Source organism: Ptychodera flava, chromosome 6 (genome assembly GCF_041260155.1).
Source record: "Ptychodera flava strain L36383 chromosome 6, AS_Pfla_20210202, whole genome shotgun sequence".
Taxonomy (NCBI): Eukaryota; Metazoa; Hemichordata; class Enteropneusta; family Ptychoderidae; genus Ptychodera; species Ptychodera flava.
In genome coordinates this window covers 31,003,720-31,027,340 of record NC_091933.1, presented here as the reverse complement: position 1 = coordinate 31,027,340, position 23,621 = coordinate 31,003,720, and the positions used below count along the sequence as shown (strand labels likewise).

The window sequence follows — 23,621 nt, the reverse complement described above, 5'->3', positions numbered from 1 at the left end:
TGAACTCGCTGCCTACCCCATCGCGCTTTTTACAGCTTTCCCGTCATGGAAAAAAGTAGAATTTTCCCCTTCCACCGATGACTTAAAGAAGCGTCTCCAGCCTTCCTTTGTGTGAACAGCATTGTTCGAGGTTTGCTATCCCTGACTCTCAGTCAACACATTGATTTAGCGACAACAGGATCTCTTCCATTTATCACATGCTGAACATTCAAAAGGTCAAATTTTAGATAAGCGCCCTCACTTGCCATCTTTTTCTTTCCCATTACACGTTGGCAGGTGCAATCAACCTGAAATTCGGTCAATTTTCAAAATCATCACAAACATGTTTCTTAACTGATGTTACTAATTTACACGTTATCTTGACCTTATAATTTGGAGTAAAGCTGTTCGAAACTTTCGTTATACTATCATAAGCGAAAAATATGCCCACCCGCAGAATTAGCCTATATTTGCCCATGGTCCTGCAGTATCCATGGTCTGCCCGCCCCCACTCCCCAACCCACTACCCTGAGTCCCCACCACTGACACCTTAAAGTTCTATCAATCACAACGTTCGCCTCCCTTGAACTATTTCCGTTACGCACAGCCAGATTTTACTCCCCTCCCACTGCCACTGCAAAAACTGAAGTTTCTATCCTCCCCCACGGTGAAAATTGACTTTTTCTCCCGCCCGCTGAAAAAAAATGTGCACGAACAGTTTCGTTGGCTGCACCCTGTGTTGAACGGGGCTGCAACTTTGTCTCCTATTTCGTTGAAATATGAGACACTGATTTGGAGACGCAATTAGTAACATTACCGCTCCAATAACATTGCAAATGTAAGGTTATATCATAGGGGGATTCAATCTCCGATGATGACGATGACGATGATTAAATATTTAAAATGAAGATAAATAAACATATATTTGGACTCAGTAAATTTGTTGTTATTGTTGTTGTTATAGTTGTTGTCGTTGTTGATACTATTTGCAGAAAAGAACAAAGTATGCGCTGCAAATTTCAACACAGCCTAACTATACATGTGCGTCGCAATTCAATACAGCCTAACTATACATGTGCGTTGCAAATTCAATACAGCCTAACTATACATGTGCGTTTGCTGCCTAACTATACATGTGCGTTGCAAATTCGATACAGCCTAATGTTAGGGGCAACGTCAAAAGTTCAATGAAGGATAAAAAACTTAATTCTTTTAGTTTGGGGTGGGGGGGGGGGGTTTTGACCTAAAAAAAGTTTCTATCCTACAAATCGATTTAGGGTAAAAATTGCCAGGGGAATGAATATTTTTGAAAAAATAGAGCAGAAATGCACACTTTCGTGTTGAAGCCAGCGGAGGGAGTTGTTTTAACACGGTGCAGAGCTGCACCTGGCCTAGTTCGTGTAAACATGCAGGCTGTTGGCTTCTGTTGCACCATAGACGGTAGTTTCTCTACTGTCTATGGTTGCACTCTGAATTTCTGGTGCACGTGTAGTCCGCCTGAATGGAGCAGTGTGAACCGAGTTGTTACAACCACCAGGACAGTTGAGATAGTTTTTATGCCTCTGGAAGGAGAAACCTGGACTTTATTGTTGTTGTTGTTGTTCATTCATTGATAAACTTCAAGTTTGTTGCTAGTATGTTACTTACATGTACATTGGATGAAACTCAAAGTGTGTTCCCAATCTTAAGCCCCACTAACTGTATCTTGTAGCATTATTTTTATGATTTTACTTTCAAACTAAAATAAGTTGGTGACAATGTAGTCATTTAGGTCTGTGTACACACTTATTATTAACTACCTGCCGGGGCTATATATGCAATTTTGAACCAGATAAAGATTACACTGCGATTAAATGTTTGCCCAAACATTAAATCACAGCCCCATGCAGAAAAGCTAAAACCCTTGATACTATGCATACCTGCACTGAAATCTTCATTTAAACTGCACAGAGTAGTCCAATGTAATGCATAAGGTTGAATGTTTTCAGCCGTGACACGGTGTGTTCTGATTCCTTTGTAATATTACCAATTTTTTAAAATGTCAGGAAATCAAAATGACTGTTAAAATTTTAATTAACATGTCAAATGTTTCTGAAAGGAATGGTTTCCTAATGCAGTAAAAGCTCACATCTCTTCACAGGATAGATTTCAGAGAGGAGAGAATAGGTAGATAATTTGAGGTCAACAAATTCAAGAGTACAGCTAGTGGGGCTTTAGCGATGCATTACTTTATTTCACCTCTAAATTGACTGATCCTTAGCTTTGCTTTATATAGAAAGAGCCTGGCAACAGTTCAATATAAGTCAATTAGGTTTCTAGGGGGGTGGGGGGGTTTGGGGGAAACTAAGGGAATTAAGTTTTTTATCCTACATTGAACTTTTGACGTTGCCCCTTAGGCTGTATTGAATTGCAACGCACATGTATAGTTAGGCAACAACGCACATGTATAGTTAGGCTGTATTGAATTTGCGACGCACATGTATAGTTAGGCTGTGTTGAAATTTGCAGCGCATAGGCCTACTTTGTTCTTTTCTGCAAATAGTATCAACAACGACAACAACAATAACAACAACAATAACAACAAATTACTGAGTCCAATATATGTTTATTTATCTTCATTTTTAAATATTTAATCATCGTCATCGTCATCATCGGAGATTGAATCCCCTATGGTTATATATCACGGTATGGTACAATGCAACTGACAAAGTGCGACGACAAGACTGTGGATACCACTTACTCGTTGCGTTTGCCATCAAATCCCCTGTTTGTAAAAAGGGAGACAAGTCAATCTAGACTAGCTGCGTCAGCCATTTTGCCACTTGGGTATGACATTTTTTTAAAACTTGTGTACGATGATTCGTTAAACATAAAGGTCAAAATAATGTACAATGTTCAGGCTTCATGGATTAAACGGAAGTACATATCTGTGATCATTATTTTTCATTAAAGTCAAACTCACATTTTTATCTAAAAGGGCTATGGTCGGACTGTTTACAGGTTTGTAACTAATTTAATTCGTATGCGAACATAAGCTATTCATGTAAAATATTATCATAATGGTATGGCGAGAATTCGTAAGTCAAGTTCAACCCATTTCCACGTTTGTCTTCACACCTTCAGTAACGCGTTTTCCTTATAGAGAGGAAGACATGTTGAACTTTTGCCATATCTAAACTCCTACTGTTTCGAATTTAATTTTTTAAACTCTGTACACCGCGATGACAGCACAGTGTGCTTGCGGAAAACGTACGTTTTCTACGTAATTGCGTAAAAAGGAGCGTTTTACTTTTTTGCGTTCGATATCAAATACTTTCTTTGAAACAAAAGCACAATGTGTAAAAATAATAGAGTGAGATCGAAAATAACCCTTCGCAGAGAGAACACCCGCAAATCTATTTTTGGTTTCGCCCATCTATGTTTCGCCGAGTCGTCACGGTAAAACTATGATAAAAGAAGAGGGTGAAATTCAAAATATTGCTCCAACGCTTTACATTTGTCGATGACTGCACTATATGGAACCTTACAATATTATGTTAGATTGCCTTTCATGTTTAATCCAGTAAACTGTAAAAACCCCAAAGTAGATAGGCCCTTAGGGCTATAACTGGCATAAGGGCGGAATACTTTTTCGAATTGTGTCAGTAACTGTTTGCAGATTATCAATCCATCTATATAGCGAATCGCCTCTTTTGTTAATACCAGATTACTCTCACGATCCTATAAAATCCTAAATTTGACACCAGGCAAATGACGATTCACGCAATTTTTATTTTCTTGAGCAGGTGTGTTTCTCCGCGATAGAAGGCTTATTAGAAGTAACTGGAACATTGCATTCTATACCCCAGAAAAAAGAGCTGTATGACATATTCAAGAACGACTCGGAACTTTAAAGACGGGGCACCATTCATTCTTTCTGGGCAGTTCGTATGCAAGGTGCGTGAGACGTTTGAACTGAAATCCACCTATAATGTGTCTACTGCCATTTTACAAGTGGCCTGGAGTAATAAGCCGGACTCAACTTTTTACGAAATTCGCAAGTTCTGTCTTGGTATCTTTAACTCTTACCCCGTGATGCATAGAATTTCAATTTGTTTGTTTTTACAAACAGTGTTTAGTGTAGCTGCTATAAATATTGTGATCCCAATTATGTGTAATCTTTATTATTACATATGTACTGCCGTATTCCATTCTGCAAGTGGAAAACATATTGAAATTCCTAGTTTTACAAGCTGGTGTGCAAATTAGCAAAACCCATGGATATCAGAGTGCCATTATTTACAGACAAGTTATGTCTGACGTTTGTTTTCCCCATTATACACAAATAGCGTTTACCCCGCGTTTACGTTAAAGGGATACTTCTGTTACCGAATTCATTGACATATTTGGTCACCAAGTGATGAAAATCGTACTGTATAATATATTGGATTAAAGCCGCCCTTGATATATCGGTATTTTTATCAGGCTATATGAAAATAAGATTCATTCTCTCTCTCTCTCTCTCTCTCTCTCTCTCTCTCTCTCTCTCTCTCTCTCCTCTCTCTCTCTCTCTCTCTCTCTCTCTCTCTCTCTCTCTCTCTCTCTCTCTCTCTCTCTCTCTTCGAAGAATATGTTTGACCTTCATGGCTATACAGGTCGCATTGCTAGACTGATGACATGAACTTCCATTACTAAATTAGATTAAATCAATCGTGAGGTATACTTGATACCTACACATTTTTTTCTCAAACTGCTGACGGAGCAACTATTTATTACAGTTTTATTCTGGATAAGAGACACAGATGGCTTCTTCTGTTTGTTGTAATGTAAACTATCAATACAGCAATAAAAGTATTGATCAAGAATTAAGAAACATATTCTCCGTCTCTGCCACTGTCTGTCTATCTGGCTCACTGTCTGTCCCACTCTCTCTCTCTCTGTCTGTCTGTCTGTCTGTCTGTCGCCACTCTCTGTCTATCTGGCTCACTGTTTGTCCCACTCTCTGTCTGTCTGTCTGTCTGTCTGTCTGTCTGTCTGTCTGTCTGTCTGTCTGTCTCTGTCTCCCCCTCTCCCTCTCTTTTCTCTCTCTCCCTCCCTCTCTCCCTACAGAAAACAAATTAATAACACTACCTCCTCCTTTGGGATATGTTATTTTCAACCACGATATTTACAAGAGCGCCATCCTATAGTATGTGCTCGCTTCAAGTATTTAATGTAACAGCCATGATGTCAGAATGGATTTTTTTTTAAAATCTAATATTTCCTGTCAAGAAAAATGCACATAAATTGTGGTAATGGGAATTGTCCATCGCAACGCGCCTGATAAAATAAGAGTCTTTAACACTTGATAAGATACGAATCAAGTAAAAGGTCAGGAAATTCACACGTGCATTATAATTTTCATATCAGTGACTGTGCAGACGTGCACTGGGGTGAGAACGCGATATGCTGACACAGACGGTAAAATTATGAAACATTCACATCATGGGAGCTGCTTTGAAAGAAGTCTTATGTAAAATGTCAAACTTACTGGGGGAGAGCGCGCAGACCCTTAGCCTCCGGAAATTTGTTGGTAACAGGTGTACAGCATTCGCGAACAGGCAGAATGAAAATATGCTATATTTGTCACACACTCGACCACCAATACATTATACGTTTTCGTTCTAGGAAAATTGGAATATTGTTCCAGGAATACTCCATTTCTATGTCCCCCTATTTATTCCATGAAAGGATTAGCATGGTAATGCACTTTAATTCCACAATAGCACAATCAAACGGCGCGACTTGTCCCTTTTACATAGTGTTTTCCCAAGTCGGCGCATCATGAAGTCAGAAAGTCGATAAGAACCGGCAGTATTGTATTTAAAATCTGGATATGAAGTTTTAGGATATGACATTTAGGATAATTATGATATGTTATGTTTTCAACCGGAAAGAACCAATATTTTTCGTTTTGACCCTTGCTTTGAGGACGCGTCGGTGTGCTGTGATAAAAAATGCACCAGTAAAAATTGTAAAAGAAAAATATCGGGTTGCTGTTTTGTTGTTTTTGTTGTTGATAATCATTCACCTGACTCCAAGAGAGAGAGAGAGAGAGAGAGAGAGAGAGAGAGAGAGAGAGAGAGAGAGAGAGAGAGAGAGGATTCGTGCGAGCACAGGCTTTACATGTATGGTTTCCAATTTATCGATTTGTGCATTTATCACAATATCCATGACAACGTACAATGTCTTGCTACAAATTCCTGTTCTTTCTCAGCGAAAAGCGAGATGACTTGTTGCTGTTGTTGAAACGCATTGCCTCCAAGGTAGGTGAATACACGAATTCTTGTCAGTGTCTTTCTAAACCTCCGACCCCGACCTCGCATACGGTTTCTACATTTCACAATAAGCTCATTCTTACTGGAGACCAGATGTTTGGAATTTTTGCCACCACGGAATTAGTTGCCTCTTAACGTTTTCTACTAAATTAATTTTGTGGCGGGTTCGTCTGGGATACATACAGCAAATTTTGCTCTTCTATTCATCAATGCAAATTTTCAAAATGAGAGGGTATGCGATATGTAACATATGTGGTCGACACATGGCTTATTATGGTTTCGTAGTTAATTGTCTGTTTCTGTGTATAATGCACTATGGATGACTCACTTCTCGGTATTGACAGCTCATTACCATATTTGCAAACATACAAAAAGGTGAATTCGGTGGCAACGCACACGGCCAATACAGGATAGAGAGACGGCAGTCAAGCTGTGAATCATGGTGTCGCAACTGAGTTGTTCGTTGAATGTAGCATTTTTCATCACAATCATCCATTGTGGTAAGTTTCCCCATCGGTTTGATATCATTTTATGGCACTAGAACAACAAACTCGCCGGAGGGCAACTGAAAGTACTGTTTGTGTATTTCTGAACGGTACCGTGTTAGTTGGGGCATGGCGAATCGTAACCTCTGTAATCCCATCTGTTACATTGATATATCACAAGTGTATCGTATTACCTTGTTTGAGCTCTGTACATATTTACGAACTTTTACGAGTAGAACGACCGTATGCATGGAGAAAGTATTGCAACTCCCTTTTCCATTAGAGGTATGGATAGTGTTCTCACAAATTAATTTCACTTTATAACTCTGCTACCGCAAGTCAGGGGAAGTTCCCTCTTCTCTCTCTCTCTCTCTCTCTCTCTCTCTCTTCTCTCTCTCTCTCTCTCTCTCTCTCTCTCTCTCTCTCTCTCTCTCTCGTCCTCATGCGGTGAACACATGGGAAAGAGAGCTCCGACTTTTGGACTGGTTTTGGTCGTGTGGTTAACCTTTTTCGTTCAAGATCTGTCCATCTAGGTTGGTTCTTGTATGTTCTTTACCTCGGTTACTTTTTGAGTGTATTTTGTTCTGGTGTTTACGTGATTGAAGGAGATTTGGTTTGTTGAAGGCGCGGTTGGCAGGCCAAGCCAATATGGCTGCCAGCAAGCCCAATGCTTTAGCCTTGGACTGCGAGGATGAGATTGAATATAGATTTTCTAATCTGTCTATGAAGCATGCTTTGAAGTTTACAAGTATCGAAGGTACGTCAGTTAATGAATATGTTGAAAGTGTTGCTCAAATTGTTGATTCTGACGCTGTTTTAGCTGCGTCCAGAATGAACAAAAATGTCATTGTGTTTGTGAAAGAAGTTTCTCAGGTCACACAAGTTTGTTCAGCAGGTGTTCATATAAATGACATGTTTTTGCAACCGACACCGATGGTTCAACCCGCTACTAGAGTTGTTATTTCAAATGTCCCTCCGTTTATCTCAAATTCACGTCTCTATGAGGACTTATTGCCTTACGGCAGAGTTCTAAGTCACACATTTCGTCATATTTCACTTGGTTGTCGTCGGGAAGATTTGAAACATGTCAAGTCTTTCCGTAGACAGGTGTTCATTGTTTTGAAGCCACAGTTCAAAAATTTCAATGGTGTCATCAGAGTACTTCACGATGGCAAATACTATCCTGTATACATATCAACTGATGAAATAAAATGCTTCCTTTGTCATCGGGCAGGTCATGTTCGAAAGGACTGCCCAAACAATGTAAATGAACAACCTAGTATTTCTAAAGTACCATCCCAATCTGAAATTGTTGATGAAAGTAGTGCAGTGGTTGAACCTAGTGAACAGGGTGACAATTTGGAAACAAAAACTGCGGATGATGATGAATTATCTCATGATAATATTACCAAATTGAATTCTTCTCCTGATTCTGATGATATTAGGAGTGAAAAAGATGATCAACAATCAGATAATGACTCAGCAGCTATTGAACAAATGCAAATGAGACATGTACAGCTGCCCTAGCGCTAGAAACAGATGTGACTATGGTTTCCCAACAGTATGCTCAGTCCACAGAGTCAGTAAAACGATCAAGAGACAATGTCGAGGATGATAGTGATGATGATGACATTTCTCACAGTCAAAATAAATTTCAGGCCATTGAATCTGAGGATGAATCCATAGAATTACCACCCAGTTCTGGTGATGATTTTACTAAAGTTCAATCTCCTGCACGAAAGACAGCTAACAGTCATGGGAATTTGAAGGCTGGTGAAATTCTGTCAGCAAATGCTAATATCATCCCTAGTTCAGGTCGTTTCGATGTTCTCATACACTAAGTGGATCTGATAGTGATTCCGATGTTGAAACTTTAAAATCTTCTCAGGAACAAGAGAGCCATATTGACCCACAGCCTATGTCACAATGCTTGAATGTACCAACACAAGAAAAACTCAAGCTTTTTCTTGAGAATATAAAAAATCTAAAAAATCATGTTGAACGTGGACGCGAATTTTGTCCAAACCAGAATCATTTACTTGAAGCCCTGTCAATTGCTATGAAGGCACCATCGACAGATAAACAACTTAAACAGAGAATCAGTAAACTTATGAAAAAAGTGAGAAGTGACATGAGGAAAAATAGTTTGGTCCCACTGTTCTAGTCTTCTTCAACTTTTCGCCTTCACAAAATTAGGAAGCTCATTTTTGGACCGTTTCTCCTTGTAATTCTGTCCTATTTGTCAATTCTCTCTTCTAATACCCGTGGTTGTAGAGATGCTTTGAAACGTTACACCATACTGGAGTCTCTGAAATCTCAGTATGGTAGTGATTGTATGTTCCTTCAAGAGACACACACGTCCGTTAATGATGAATCTTTGTGGAGAGTTGTTTGGAGAGGACACATTGAATTTTCACATCTCAATAACATTTCTGGGGGAGTTGCAATTTTGTTCAATCCGAAAGCAAAAGTTGACGTGTTACAAAAGGAAGATATTATTCCAGGTCGTCTTATACACGTTCATGCCAAGCTTAACAATTATCAGTATCATTTTATCAATGTGTATGCACCCAATGATGGCCAAGCTCGTCTAGCTGCCTTCCAGCAGTTAAAATGCCTTCTCAATCGCCTTCAGAATTCTTTGGACCCCATCATCTTGGGTGGGGATTTTAATTGTACACTGGACGCCAAAGTTGATAGACAAAGTGGCCGGGAACCACACCCAGAGTCCTCTTCATTTCTGCAACGTTTATTAACAGATTTAAATTGGTTGATACTTGGCGACAGCTTCACCCTACCAATTGTAATTACTCATGGCATGGACACAACGCGCATGCGCGCCTTGACCGCTTTTATGTCAGTAAACACATAACTAACAGGGTGCAATCTGCAATGATCATCCCTGTTACATTTTCTGACCATTGTATGATTCAAATGCGTATCACTCAAAAACAAATGAAACATAAAAGTGCTTGTTGGGCACTTAACACCTCCCTCTTGGATGATGAGTCTTATAAGTCTCTTATTGCTGAGTTTTGGCAGGATTGGACAACAAAAAAATCCGATTATGGTTCCTTGCAACAATGGTGGGATGCAGCCAAACTACAAATAAAATTACTTTCACAGCATACAGTTTTGGTCGTCGCAAATGAGAGCAGGGCCTAAAAGAAAAGCTCTTCCAAGATCTTTCGAATCTTGAAAATAAGATCTCGTCCAACAATATTAACAACACTGAGTATGAACAGAAAAAGGCTAATCTGAATGAACTTCTCAAAAAGAAGCCAGGGGAGCTTGGGTTCGCTCCAGATTCCAATTCATTAACGAAAGCGATAAGTCTACACGCTATTTCTTTGACTTAGAAAGAAGAAAGAGTGCTCGTAAATTGATCACGCACCTTAAAATTGGTGACAATGCTATTACCGAAGATCAATCGGTTATTCGTACAACTGCAAGGGATTTTTACAAAACACTTTACACCCCGGATGAGATCGACTCCGACAGTGTGCATAAAATTTTGTCGGATATTCAAAACTTTCTGATGAGACCAAGCAAGCCCTTGATCAGCCTTTCACATTTGATGATTTTGCCAAATCAGTTGGAATGTTGCGCAATAATAAATCACCTGGAATTGACGGCATTCCTTCAGAGTTTTATAAATGCTTTTGGGGTGTTATTGGAAGAGATCTTTACGATGTTTTCAGTGATTCGATTCAGACCGGTTGTCTTCCCTTGTCGTGTCGTCGAGCTTTGATTACTCTTTTGCCAAAGAAGGGAGATAACGGTCTTCTTAAAAATTGGCGACCTGTCTCACTTTTGTGTTCAGACTACAAAATTTTTACGAAGGCTCTCTCATTAAGACTCAAGTTTGCTCTCAAGGAAATTATTCACGAGGACCAGACGTACTGTCTCCCTGGCAGGTCAATTTTTAATAACATTCAGTGTATTCGTGACACTCTTTTTTATGCTAATGATCAACATAAGCCACTTGCTATCGTTGCACTCGATCAAGAAAGGCTTTTGATCGAGTGCATCATAGCTATATGTTTAAGACTTTGCAAGCCTTTGGCTTTGGTGAAGGTTTCATAAATTACATCAGACTTATTTATAATGGCACTCAGAGTATTTTGAAGGTGAATCACGATCTTGCTGCTCCATTTACGTTTGGTCGCGGTATTCGTCAAGGGTGTGCTCTTTCAGGGCAACTATATGCTATTTGCATCGAACCATTGTTACATAAATTGCGGACGAGTGGTGCTTTGCAAGGGTTTTCAGCACCGGGTCCGGAGCTGAAGAACAGTTCCTTTCTGGTTATGCTGACGATATTAATGTCTTTGTCACCTGTGATCGGATTTTGAAGGTCTGTCACACTGGTTGAGTGTGTATCAAGGTGCTTCAAACGCAAAAATCAACTTCCAGAAATCCAAAGGTCTCTGGGCCGGTAGTTGGCGACAAAGAAATGATACTCCTCTTAATTTAGTTTGGAACAGTGAAGGGCTGAAATTCTTAGGTGTCTATTTAGGCAATGACAGTAACTACACTGCCAAAAACTGGGAAGGTTTACTGGATTCAGTTGAACAGACCTTGAAAAAATGGAAGCCATATGCAAGTGCTATCTCGTATCGAGGAAGGGCGCTGATAATTAACCAATTAGCTGCATCAAAGCTGTGGCATAAGTTTTTATGTTTGCCACCTCCCGGTGGCCTTGTCAGTAATATTCAAATTCTCTTTGTCAACATTTTCTGGCAAGGAAGACATTGGCTCCCTCATGAGTTATTGTATTTACCAGTTAATGAAGGAGGACATGCTCTCGTTCACGTCCAAAGTAAAATCGATAGCTTCCGTTTGATGCATATACGCAAACTGCTGTACGATGATCATGTATTTTACTTCATCATTATGCAAAGTACTTTTTGAGCAAAGTTGGCAATCTAAATTATGGTACTAAAATTTTTGCTCTTGAATTATCGTCTACTTTGGATATGAATATTAGCAGTCCCTCTTTCTATAAGCAATTAATTAGTACATGGTTTTCACTTAATACGAAACGATGTGAGATTTCATCCAATGTCGTTGACATTCTTTCAGAACCTCTTTTTTATAATCCCTTGATTCTGCACCCTATGCAAAGACGTCCACTAAATTTAAAACATTTTATTGAGGCTGGCATTGTAACTATTAGCGATCTTGTTGTTTTAGATGAGAAACGAAAGAAGACTTTACATGAATTACAGAGAAATGTTCAGATTTATTCCAGTAGAATTATGGAAAAAGCAATTCAGCTCATTTGGAATTCTATTCCACAAAATTGGAAAACTAAACTTGATCTCTTTTTCACAGATCAAAATACTGATTTAGGGGTAAAAACGTCATTTCATTTCAATATTTCAATTCCTGGTATTGATCTTGAACCGATTTCTTTTAGTAAGTTATGTAGAAAACAGACTTATTGCTTATTTGTAAATAATGTGTACAGCAAGAAGCATTTAGAAAGGCTGCCAACTCCATGGCATGATCTGTTGTCTTTATCTAATGATACTAAAGTCAATTTTGACACAGTTTATTCAGAACCTCTTAGCAGACGTGACAGTGATGTTCAATGGAGAACTATTCATGGTTGCTTGGCAACGGGACGCTACCTGTATCTTAGCAACCAACGACAGAATGCCGAGTGTCAACACTGTGGTGAAATAGAAACATTGCTTCATCTGATTGTTGATTGTCCTGAGATACAGCCATTGCATGGATATCTACATCAATTGCTGCAGTCAATTTTAGACACTGACACAATTCCGTTGAGTTGGTATGTCATTGGGATGCCAAAAGGACCAAAAATACTCCGGCTCAACTATCAACTTTGCAATTTCCTTATGGTGACAGCAAAGATTGCAACTATTTATTGCCGCCTGGATGAAGCCTTGCCTCAACCACTACACATGTTTAAACGACGAGTCCGCCGTAGAATTACCATAGACTATAACTACTACAAAATGAATGGGAATTTAGAACTGTTCAAGGACATATGGTGCATTAACAATACTATCTGTGAAATAAACTCAGACAACAATTTGTGTTTCCAGATATGAAAAGTCGTTGATTTGCTTAATTCTCTTGTCTCTTTTGATACTTGTCACCGATGTACACACGAACTTTTAACTAGTTGCTGTGATGGTTTGTTTTATCTTTATTGTGTTTTTTCTTGACATTTTTCTGATGTCCTACTTGTGATTGTATGTAAATTCAGTTGATTTGCTGTAAATAATTTGATTTTATATTAAAGTCATTGTGAAAAACTCTCTCTCTCTCTCTCTCTCTCTCTCTCTCTCTCTCTCTCTCTCCTCTCTCTCTCTCTCTCTCTCATATGCATAAATTGGTTGGGAGAGAAAGCAGCAGCATCATTGCGATTATGCTTTTTTTGTTGTATACTTTAGGAACGTTCGTTTGTACATCCATTTTCAGAATTTAATTGGCGTTTGTCCTATCATTTTGATTATGTCTGTCGTATATTGTACTGACATGCGGATCAGAAAATAAAGAATAGAATAGCAAGAGCTGCACCACATCGATATCTTGTCCCTCTCTCTCAAGTACACAAACTTGCATAAGGGAAACCGAAAGTCAACTGATCAAAATGCACGTAACTCGTTACTTCAGTTCATGATCACGAGACGTAGGGCCGAACAGCAATCATCTGTGTTGACCTCTAGATATTTAGGGAGCCTTCAGTAATTACAGGGGGGGGGTGGGCCGGGGGAATTTCGCGAACACCTGTACCGTAAAATGTGACCCTCCCCCAATCCTCCTGTCTAAAATGTGACCCTCCCCCTTGTCCGACATTCTAAAACTTGACCCTCCCCTCCCCCAACCACTGCGGTATTCTCCCCGGGAATAACTAAAACAGTATCAGCTAATTTACATAACAATTGGTTCAATTGCTATGTTAGGGACAAATTACAGAGGGGAGGGCTGGTGTTTTTGGAGGGACAGTCGCAATTTATCACGCAAGAATTTTTGAAGAGATATGGTATTTCATACATTTTAGGGAGGGTCACCATATTTTGTGCAACTATAAGAAGGCAAGATGTAGCTGATTTAGTGCTTCATCCAAAAATATCAAATCATAATACATGGAGTCTATTAGGCAAATTATTGACAATTTACCCCCACAAAACATGCTATATCTGTATTTTATATATGTTTGATAATGTATTTAAATGTACTTTGCTTGAATAGGGAAGTAAAATGAACATTTGTGTACAAGAAATTGATTTCTGAATTTCATCTAAAAAGTTGGTTCACTATCCATGGTGTTTATGATGAAATTATGAATAGTTTTTTCCAATACAAAATAGGTAAATCTTTGCATTTGTGTACTCTTGATTATTGATATTAATTTTCTTGATTAGACTAGAGTGGTTACAAGTCTATGGTTGTGTAAGAAATTTGATTTTGGAATTTCACCAAATGTCATTCAATACACTATGCATTGGGGTCTATGATGAAACTATGAATAATTTTTTTTCAGTACAAAATTAGATAAATCTGTGCATTTATGCATGCTTGATTATTTAGATTATTGTTCTTGATTAGACTACAGTGGTTACAAGTCTATGGTTGTGCAAGAAATATGATTTCGGAATTTCACCAAAATGTCCATACACTATGCATTGTGGTCTATGATGAAACTATGAATAATTTTTTTTCAGTACAAAATTAGATAAATCTGTGCATTTATGCATGCTTGATTATTCACATTATTGTTCTTGATAAGACTAGAGTGGTTACAAGTCCATGGTTGTGCAAGAAATTCGATTTTGGAATTTCACCAAAATGTCGATTCACTATGCATTGGGGTCTATGATGAAACTATGAATAATTTTTTGTCATGACAAAATTAGATAAATCTGTGCATTTATGCATGCTTGATTATAAGATTATTGTTCTTGATTAGACTAGAATTGTTACAAGTCTATGGTTGTGTAAGAAATTTGATTTTGGAATCTCACCAAAATGTCGATTCACTATGCATAGGGGTCTATAAGTGTGTGCGTATTTTGTTGGTGATTTCCTATTCAGGAAATATCACACGGACAATCAAAGTTTTGGCCATAATATCAGCTTCTGTCAAAAGTGACCCTCCCCCAAGATAGGTTTATAAAAAGTGACCCTCCCCCTTGAACTGTTTTCTAAAAAGTGACCCTCCCCCCATTCCCCCGGCCCACCCCCCTGTAATTACTGAAGGCTCCCTTAGGACAAATAGAGCCCAGAATGGATAGTAACACCATAAATTCAGTACAAATTGATATGGCGATCTCGTGTCTAATGAACCGCTATGTACTCTATTTGGCATCTGCAGGAATATGCGCCTCTGATGTGAGCCCGTTCAGCCGTTTGTCGCGTGACTTGTTACAAGACTACGACACGGACGTTTTGCCGGTGAAGAATGCTACAGATGCATTAGCTCTGGGATTCGTCGTGTGTTTACACCGAATTGACGACATGGTGGGTTTTGTTTGTTTATGTGCATGTGCACTTTACTTTCCTACAATTGAGTAATAATATTATTTGTATCAGACATGAAAGGATGATTGAAAAGTGCAGTACATGTTCACTTTTGTGAAAGGTTCACGTAAAATGTCAAACTTATCAAGCACAATATATGTGTCTTAGATTAGCCAGAGACCGTCGAGGGTCTACAGATCAACAATGACCACTTTCTGGCAAGGCTTTGATAGATGTTTTGTTTACTTATCTTATCTTCCAGGACGAGAAACAGCAAATGATCACCCTGACGGCGTATATAAATCAGGTAAATACTTGAGTTCCCACCCTTCTCACAGTTTTTCATAGAGATATAATATGCAAAGCAAACGAAATTATTTACCTGAGACTTCTAATCCCTCCACTTTTCTCTAAAATATCAGCAAAGGTTAGATGTGCAAAAATTTGAAAATACTGAATTTTGATCTGAACTTCCCCAAACACTGTGACGATAGATCGGTGAAACAAATCGTTCGAAATTAAACTTCGAAAGTCCCTGAACAAAAATCATTTCAAATCCTGATGTTCTCGAGTATCTCACAAAATTGAAATGGGGAGATTTTAAAATATCAATAGTGAGTAACGATGCGGTTGAGGATGAAATGCATTTTCTTTACTATTATGTGCTATACTCAGATAGTCGTTTTCGAGACTTGTTTTTAGCAAAAGCCAGCGAGATTTTACCTCATTTCGGCACAATGGTTGTACAGCAAAGTTGATTTTTTTAAATGAAAAATACCAATGCCCTTACATGTAGCAAGCTTTGTAGGCTTGAAAATGTTTAAACGTTTCAAGAAGCAGCCCCCTTCATAGATGATGTTCTTACTTTTCAGCGTTGGTAAGATAAATTTCTCAGTTGGAACCCTGAAGATTACGATGGTATTACAGAAATACGATTTCCAGCTGACAAAATTTGGCTACCCGATACGGCCGTTCTCAATAGGTATGATGTCAAACTCTTTACATATTTAAGGCCAAATGGACGAAGTGAAGTCGATAAAAAGATCAGTATACTATATACCCAAATGTTCACGTATTTATTTATAATTATTTTAAAGTTCAGTCGGGCATTTTGACATCAAAGTAAATCAACAGTCAGTCTGACAGAGCTAATATTTGGCAAGACTGTGTTTTCGTTGTGGTAACGAAAACCTACCCAGCCAGCCTCGCTCATAAATGATGACTTTTTGCTTATTTAGCCCTCTCAAAATACTAAATTTATAGGTATTGTAAAGTAATTAAGTTAATTAATGAGATAATGACAGCAAACGTACTATCACAATTTTCCACAAAAAATCACCATATCATCTGATCGAAAAAGATGATCAGCAAGATTTCGTATCATTTATTTATTCCTTATTCATTTTGCTATGTTTTTATCCCGCTAAACTGAAGTTCGGTCCAATCAAATATTACGGGAAGAAATGTTCTTGTCGTAAGGATGACTATCGATCCTTCAGCATAAATTTCAAAATTACATCTTGGAAAACGACAAATGTTCGGCGATTATCATCATCCTAGTTGGATAATACATGGTTACGTATTTTCTCACTGCAGTGCACAAAACAGTGATGGACTTATTAAGTCCGATACCAATGTCGTCGTGGCACATACCGGTCACGTGTTGTGGACAGTTCCAGTATTCCTCCAGAACAGCTGCAACTTCAATGTCAGGTACGTGCCGTTCGATACCCAGGTGTGTAACCTACACTTCTCGTCGTGGTCGTACGAGAGAAAACAGCTGGAATTCGTCACTACCATAGAGAAAGATAGATAGAGTGGCAACGGGTATTGTTTAAGGCGTGAAGCGGTTACGTAACCCATCCATGTTCGCCTCGCCTCAGGTTGCTCTCGTCTCTCTTTTCCGAAGAATGCCGACCATGAATCCTTCGGTAATTTTCGGATTTTCGCCAATTGTTAAGCGAAAGTATGTTCGGCAAAGTTTGTGTTGTTGTTGTCGTGTGGTGCTGAGCAGAATTGACATGCTCGCGAAAACGGGAGTGTTTTGAGCTTCAGGAAAATAAGTTTTACCGTTTTAAAAATTCCTCTCATATTTTTATGAATATATAATGAGTGTGTTTGAACCAAATTTGAAAGTCTTTTATCGATACTGTCTGGTTTTACTCAATGGTTTACGGTCAGTCATACCGTCTTTTACACGTGCGTCAAGGAAGGACATATTTATGAAACTGCTGGCGTGTTATGTTTTGATTGGCGTGAAGCAGTGTTTCTGGCCTGAGAGCTCACAAAGTAACTATGGTTGCTACGCGACTGGCAGTACGATGCCATCTCGTCGTATTTTTCGCATAATCTCGTGTAATTATCAACCACAAACAAAGCCTCCAAAAAGTTTAACACCTTAGAAGCTCATTTTAATATGAAAAGCCAATAGTCTACCGAGACGACCATGGAACAAAAGGCATGCAAGTGTTGCCACTCTGTTTCTATGTTTCTCTGTGTCACTACCAAGAACACGGAGAATGGGAGTTGCTGAGCGCAGAGATCGACGCTTTCGAGAGCATGATTTCCCACAACCCGTTCGAGATGAGTGGTGCTATGATGACTCTCGCATTGAAACGCCGCCCCTGTTTCGGCTTGCTGTTCACTATTGTACCATTCCTACTAATCTCCTGCTTGAGCCTGTTCGTCTTCTTAATACCTGTGGATTCTGGAGAAAAGATGTCACTTGGAATCACCAACTTGCTGACGTTAATAATGTTTTACACAGGGGTATCAAGTAGAGTTTCTTCAACTGCCGATGGAAGATTTCCATTGATTAGTGAGTTGTAGTTTGATATCAATTGTTCCATTAAAGGCAGTATGCGCCTCGAAAGTGAAAGACTTAAACTTTTGCTCAGACTCTTCTATAATGAAACTTTGAACCACTCTCTTCCTAAATTATCAATAAAAATCGGCCGGGGGGGTGGGGGGGGTGGGGGGGGGCACCGTGCAAAGTTTTGAACTAGCGAAATATTGCCCAACATTATGTAATATTTAAAATTCAAAAATGGCCGAGCTCCATGTGTTAACTCTATGGGGGAAAATTCAATTTCAGATTTAGGAAAAACTAAGACACTGAAAATATTTCTTTCTCCAAAGAGCTTTAAAATGAGATCCCACAAGTGGTAGATATGAAAAGAAATTGTATAAATTTTAGAGTCTGAATATCTGTCCCGAGGCGCCTTCTACCTTAAGACTGAGATGTGGCTACGTGATGGTTACAACGCGACGATACTATGCACGTTACCCAAAGTAATTTACGTGAACGTTATCCGAGACCAGAGGGCTTGCACACGTTTGTAAATGTTGATAAATGGTATATATTCGCACCGATGGTATGTGACGCATTTGGGAAACATTCAAAATTTCAAAAATGAGAGTTGTATTGTGCGAATATATACGATTCTACTGTTTCATCTTTGTCATTGATCAGGTTTTCCCATTTTGGCTCTGTAACAACATTTGAGATATGCGATGGAGTGAAGCGAAAACGAATTTCCTTGAAATCGAACTATAATGTCACCACTTGCCCATTCGATACCTATGTTTCCAATGGGAATGTGATATAGAGCAACTAAAATTATGAGAATTCTTAATGCATAAAAGTATCGTGTGTTTCTGTTAATATGCCGTCCGTTAGGAAATATTGTTGGTAGGTTATCTCTGGATGTGACCCACAAAAAAAAAACCCCGCAAAATTCGGTAAATTATCATACATGATCGATTGTTGAAAGTGCGAATTATATAAGGTAGGTCGGTTTACTGGAAACACACATATTTTTTATTTGGCGTAAGCTATGATGATGCAAGAGTATGAAAACAATCCTACCATGAGCGAAGAAGTATCTTTGACAAAATGTTAAAATCCTAGTTAAACGCCCGTCAAGTTCTTGACGTTAAATGTTGAGGAATAAGGAATTGCGCCTTTTGAGATAGTACAATATACAAGTACTTGAAGATGCGAACTTCATGCAGCGAATAAAACAATCATTCAATATTCGTCCAATTTTCTTATACTTGCGTTTTTTTACTTTCATTACAGGTACTTTCTATTTCAGTGCAATATGTCTTGTGCTGACTTCTTGTCTGTTGACTGTCTTGGTATTGAACATATACCATCGCAAAAGTCCGGTGCCCAAGTTGGTTCATCGTCTGTTTTTCGGTCGCTTTGGGTTGCATCGCTTCGTGTGGTATGTTCCGAATAAGGGGCCCAGAAAATGCTTGAGCAGAGGGGAGTCATGTGGCTCCAACCTGGCCAAGCACAGCATACTTCTGAGTTACCCGTCCCTGCCGTCTTCCTTAAACAGCACACCGACAATGCAGCGCAAGTTCGGGGTTAGCGACAATTCCATGCAGGCACCGTTCGACCTGCAGAGCAGCATGAGGCAGACTTTGCTCGGCATCGAACGCGTCGAGAGACACTTGAAGAGCAAAGAAGATGACGATGACGAAGAAGCTACACGTGCAACAGTTGGCAGAAAATAGCTATCATAACTGATCAGCTGTGTTTCATTACCCTGGCCACTGTCGGTGTGTCCATCACCGTCGGATTTTTCACAGCCATGAGCTGCAATAAAGCACATAGTGAATTTCTGTAGAAGGTGAACAGGCTTGGACAATAATATGTAATTGGACAATTGGAATACATACCAATTTAAATAATCACAGAATGCTTCAAGAAAACCAAACGTGTATGGTTTTTATTGAGTCGTTGGCTAAACTTAAACAGGTACGAGACTGAGTTTACTTTAAAGTTAATGGTAACACAGAGGATCTGTAATCGTCTCAGGTCGAGATAAGAAGTTGTTCTTGCGAGAGTTCAGTTATCCAAGTTGGCACAATAGACCTTAGTTTAGCAATTAAAATAAGACAAAATTGTTACGGAAAACAGACTGTCCTTTGTGTAACACTGACTTCATAAACTTTCACATGCTTTCACTTGTCAGCTGAGAGTATGGATATTGAACTCTCCACAATATCCCTGGAACTGAATTGCACTCTTCTTCCTTACGGACTCTTCATTCGTCGGATAAGTACCTTCTGCACAAACCTATACGGAATTTGAATTTCTACTTTCGCCGCTCATTCTCATCAGCAGCTCCTGTCCTCTAGAACTCTGTACTCCTCGACATAAAGACATCTCCACATGTCAACACTTTAAAAAAAGGCGCTTTAACGCACATATTTCAGGGAGCATTATATTAATTATCACTAAAAGTGCCACTGAGCACCATTGGATATTAGGCGCTGTATATTTATCAGACAGATAGATAGACGGACGGACGGACAGACGGATAGATAGATAGATAGATAGATAGATAGATAGATAGATAGATATGTGGGTAGATAGATATATATTAAAACGATAGTTTACACAGGGTCGGAATTTTGATAAACGTGCGTAAATGAGTCTGCAGAAACCTGAAAACGAGAAGAAACCCAATCCCTCAAAGGACGCATTTTGTTTGCATTTCATGTGGTTTGTTATAGACATGCATCGATTGGAAATGAGAGATTTCAAAGCCCGATTACTACATTAGGTCAATCATTAAGTGTAGTTGCGTCGGATGGTATAGGCATATATGGATGCTCTAGCAAGAAAACTACATCCAAAATTTACGAAGGTATTAGATGGAGGGGTATATAAAGATACAGATACTACAATATACAACAGAAGAGTCTTTTACAGTATGTAAAAAATACATCGGAAAACGGTCTCTTAGTTGATGGGACTGCCATCATATCGTGATGTTATAGCACAGTAACGTCATAATTATTGCGATAGGTACCTCATCAAAGGAAAGATTTGTCTTAGAGAGACTACAGCTGACATTTTGATAGTATTTTGTATCATGATTATTGTTTTCGAGACAAATACAGTTTTTTTTTTCTGTGTTCAAATACAAGGTATTTCCGTTACAAGACAACTTGGAAAAGAATTCAAGTCCATACGAGAATTCAGTTATATACGATGATACTTTAATGTGACTGACATTACATGGCTTTGTGAACAAGGTGAAAACCATGTATTTTGACATGAATATGGAAGGACCGAAAACACCGTGTTCTTAAGACAGAACAAAACACTGCAAAATACATCAAAATTCATAACTATGTACATTTAACATTACGGTAATAGATGTTAAGTTGGTTAAACACGATTGGAACTAATTTGGGATAATTGGATTTTCATATTTTGCAAATTTCTCAAAAGTATTAGGTGCCATATAATGAATGTTGCAATATCGCAAATTACTTATAAAAACAAGTGTGTAATATGAAAAGGAAAGCAGATGAGATAACATTGTAGATTAAATCGACATTACTTCACCAGCCAATTATCCAAAATTAGTCCCAATCGTGTTGTTATGTAAATACGACACCGACTTTAATTTTTTTTATTGTATTACGTCAGATTTTATGAATAAACACAGATACTCTTTCATTTTTGCAAACTTTCATGTATATCGATAGAGTCCTGGTACTTTAATCCGTACAACAGGGTTAAACTCGGTCGTTGCAGTGAAAGGGTTACTTGTTTAAAGTTAACATTAGATAAGAATATCAATAACTTCAGTTTACTCATCGATAATTTCACTGAATATTTATTGTATTAGATACTGTGACATAGGTCATTTCATTTTCTTTGATGTAATATTTACTATTATTTTGTACTATATACATACGCTTGTTAGCTTTCGTCTACTATACTAGTTCTTTTTCGCCTACGCCATCGGATGATTGCTGATTTACATAACGAGTTCATGTCTAAAATCGGTGTGATTACACATTGCTTGTAGTGCTTATAAATGTGATGGGGATATGATGTGGAACTAGAATCAAAACACCACGGTTTCCTACGTTTGTGAGCCATACAGTCTGTCAATTGTAATTCCAATTAACCCCTTGGTTATGTTTTTGAATAGTTCTATGATTATATGGCTTGTTCATTAAACAAATAAAGGGCGAGATACAAACCTGTTGGTATAATTTCGTGTCATGTATTCTTTACATCAGAAACAAGTTACGCCGTTTATGTCTCCTTGAAGAGTTTCCATGGTTTATTTTATTTTTATTTTTAATTTATCGTATTACTCAATCCAAAAGGAGAACCCATTACAGGATGAGGTACCCATAACTCACTACCTAATGGAACAATGAATCAACTAGGAGAAAAAAGTGCTGTGCTCAAGGGCATGACACCGTACTGGAGTCTCGAACTCACCACCCTCTGACAGTGAGTCCACTTCTCTGGACCAACCGTGTCTCGAACTGACCATCCTCCGATAGTAACTCCGATACCCTAACCACTGTCCCATGGTGCCTCTACCGTTTGATACTAGTTCTAAATCATATCCTCATCACATTTACAAGCATAAAGTTGATGAATGCGATGAATAGTCTTGTGCATAGGCATGCAGCGGCTAACTGAATTTCCTACAAAACTTATGTCTTTTCCGATTACCAGAACTCATCATTTCTTTATAGATCATGTTCTCGAATCATATCGTATGACTGTGAGTAATTGCATCGTGTAACTACCCGTTAATAAAGATCAGACGCTCTCGCACGTGTAATAGTACATCAAATAATCAGTGGTTGCAGGCAGGCCAAGATAATCTTAATAAAACATGATAAATATTTCTAGCCTTGCTTTGTCTTGTGGGGAGAGAGAGAAGGAGAGGAGGAAGAAAAGTAAGGCAAAGGAAAATAATTGGAAGTATGTTTTTGTGTAATAATCCTTGCAAAAGTGTGACGTCCACATTACATGTACGTACTACTACGGGAGATCAAATGTCAAGTACGGCTTGTGTATTTTCTGTATTGTGACGTATTTATAGGGACATGACGGTTCATAATCTCTGTGATACCACTTATAGTATGCTTTGTTTTGGCTCTGTACTTATTTACGAACTTTAGAACGCGTCTCGGGGATAGCTATCCAGACTTTCAAAGTTTTATAATACTTTTTGGACACCATTGGCCGGGGCCAATACGGTATTTGATTTGGTCACAATGTCTGCGTCTCTTTGTGTGTTAAGTTCATTTGTTTTTTAATAAGTTTAAATCATACTTCTCGGGTATATTGATCAGATCAGATTTCTAGGGTACATTGATCGCACTACGTTTAATTATTCGTACAGTGTGGCCAGTATGACACTGTAATTATTAGCTTATTCTCACATTCTATGACTTTCTGTCATTTGAATTTAGTTAATTGCTGAACCTATACGAGAATTAAGATTAGGAGAAGAGATAAGATTTTGCCGGTAGCGAAAGAAAATTTATTCACAAAGCTGTTTACGATACAAACCTTCTTGTA

The 23,621-nt window shown here is 38.5% G+C and overlaps 1 protein-coding gene and 1 long non-coding RNA gene across 2 annotated transcripts; both read left to right on the top strand.

Annotated features, from left to right (window-relative positions):
- The first annotated feature begins 5,372 nt into the window (after nucleotides 1–5,372).
- LOC139135466 (neuronal acetylcholine receptor subunit alpha-5-like) lies at nucleotides 5,373–17,314 on the top strand. The gene is made up of 7 exons (XM_070702857.1): nucleotides 5,373–5,418; nucleotides 6,215–6,263; nucleotides 6,620–6,775; nucleotides 15,114–15,259; nucleotides 15,522–15,566; nucleotides 16,132–16,241; nucleotides 16,856–17,314. The coding sequence occupies exons 3-6, from the start codon at nucleotides 6,715–6,717 to the stop codon at nucleotides 16,138–16,140; spliced, it is 261 nt and encodes an 86-aa protein (XP_070558958.1). The 5' UTR covers nucleotides 5,373–5,418; nucleotides 6,215–6,263; nucleotides 6,620–6,714; the 3' UTR covers nucleotides 16,141–16,241; nucleotides 16,856–17,314.
- A 14-nt stretch (nucleotides 17,315–17,328) lies between these two features.
- On the top strand, nucleotides 17,329–22,275 carry LOC139135467 (uncharacterized). Its single transcript, XR_011552999.1, has 2 exons — nucleotides 17,329–18,077; nucleotides 19,341–22,275. It is a non-coding gene; the product is annotated as an uncharacterized lncRNA (long non-coding RNA).
- The last annotated feature ends 1,346 nt before the right edge of the window (nucleotides 22,276–23,621 follow it).

Bases quoted from the DNA above. Each gene is read 5' to 3' on its own strand.
- LOC139135466 (XM_070702857.1), top strand. From the start codon at position 6,715: ATGGTGTCGCAACTGAGTTGTTCGTTGAATGTAGCATTTTTCATCACA. The intron at 6,776-15,113 runs GTAAGTTTCCCC...TGGCATCTGCAG, and splicing joins CATCACAATCATCCATTGTG to GAATATGCGCCTCTGATGTG. The intron at 15,260-15,521 runs GTGGGTTTTGTT...CTTATCTTCCAG, and splicing joins TACACCGAATTGACGACATG to GACGAGAAACAGCAAATGAT.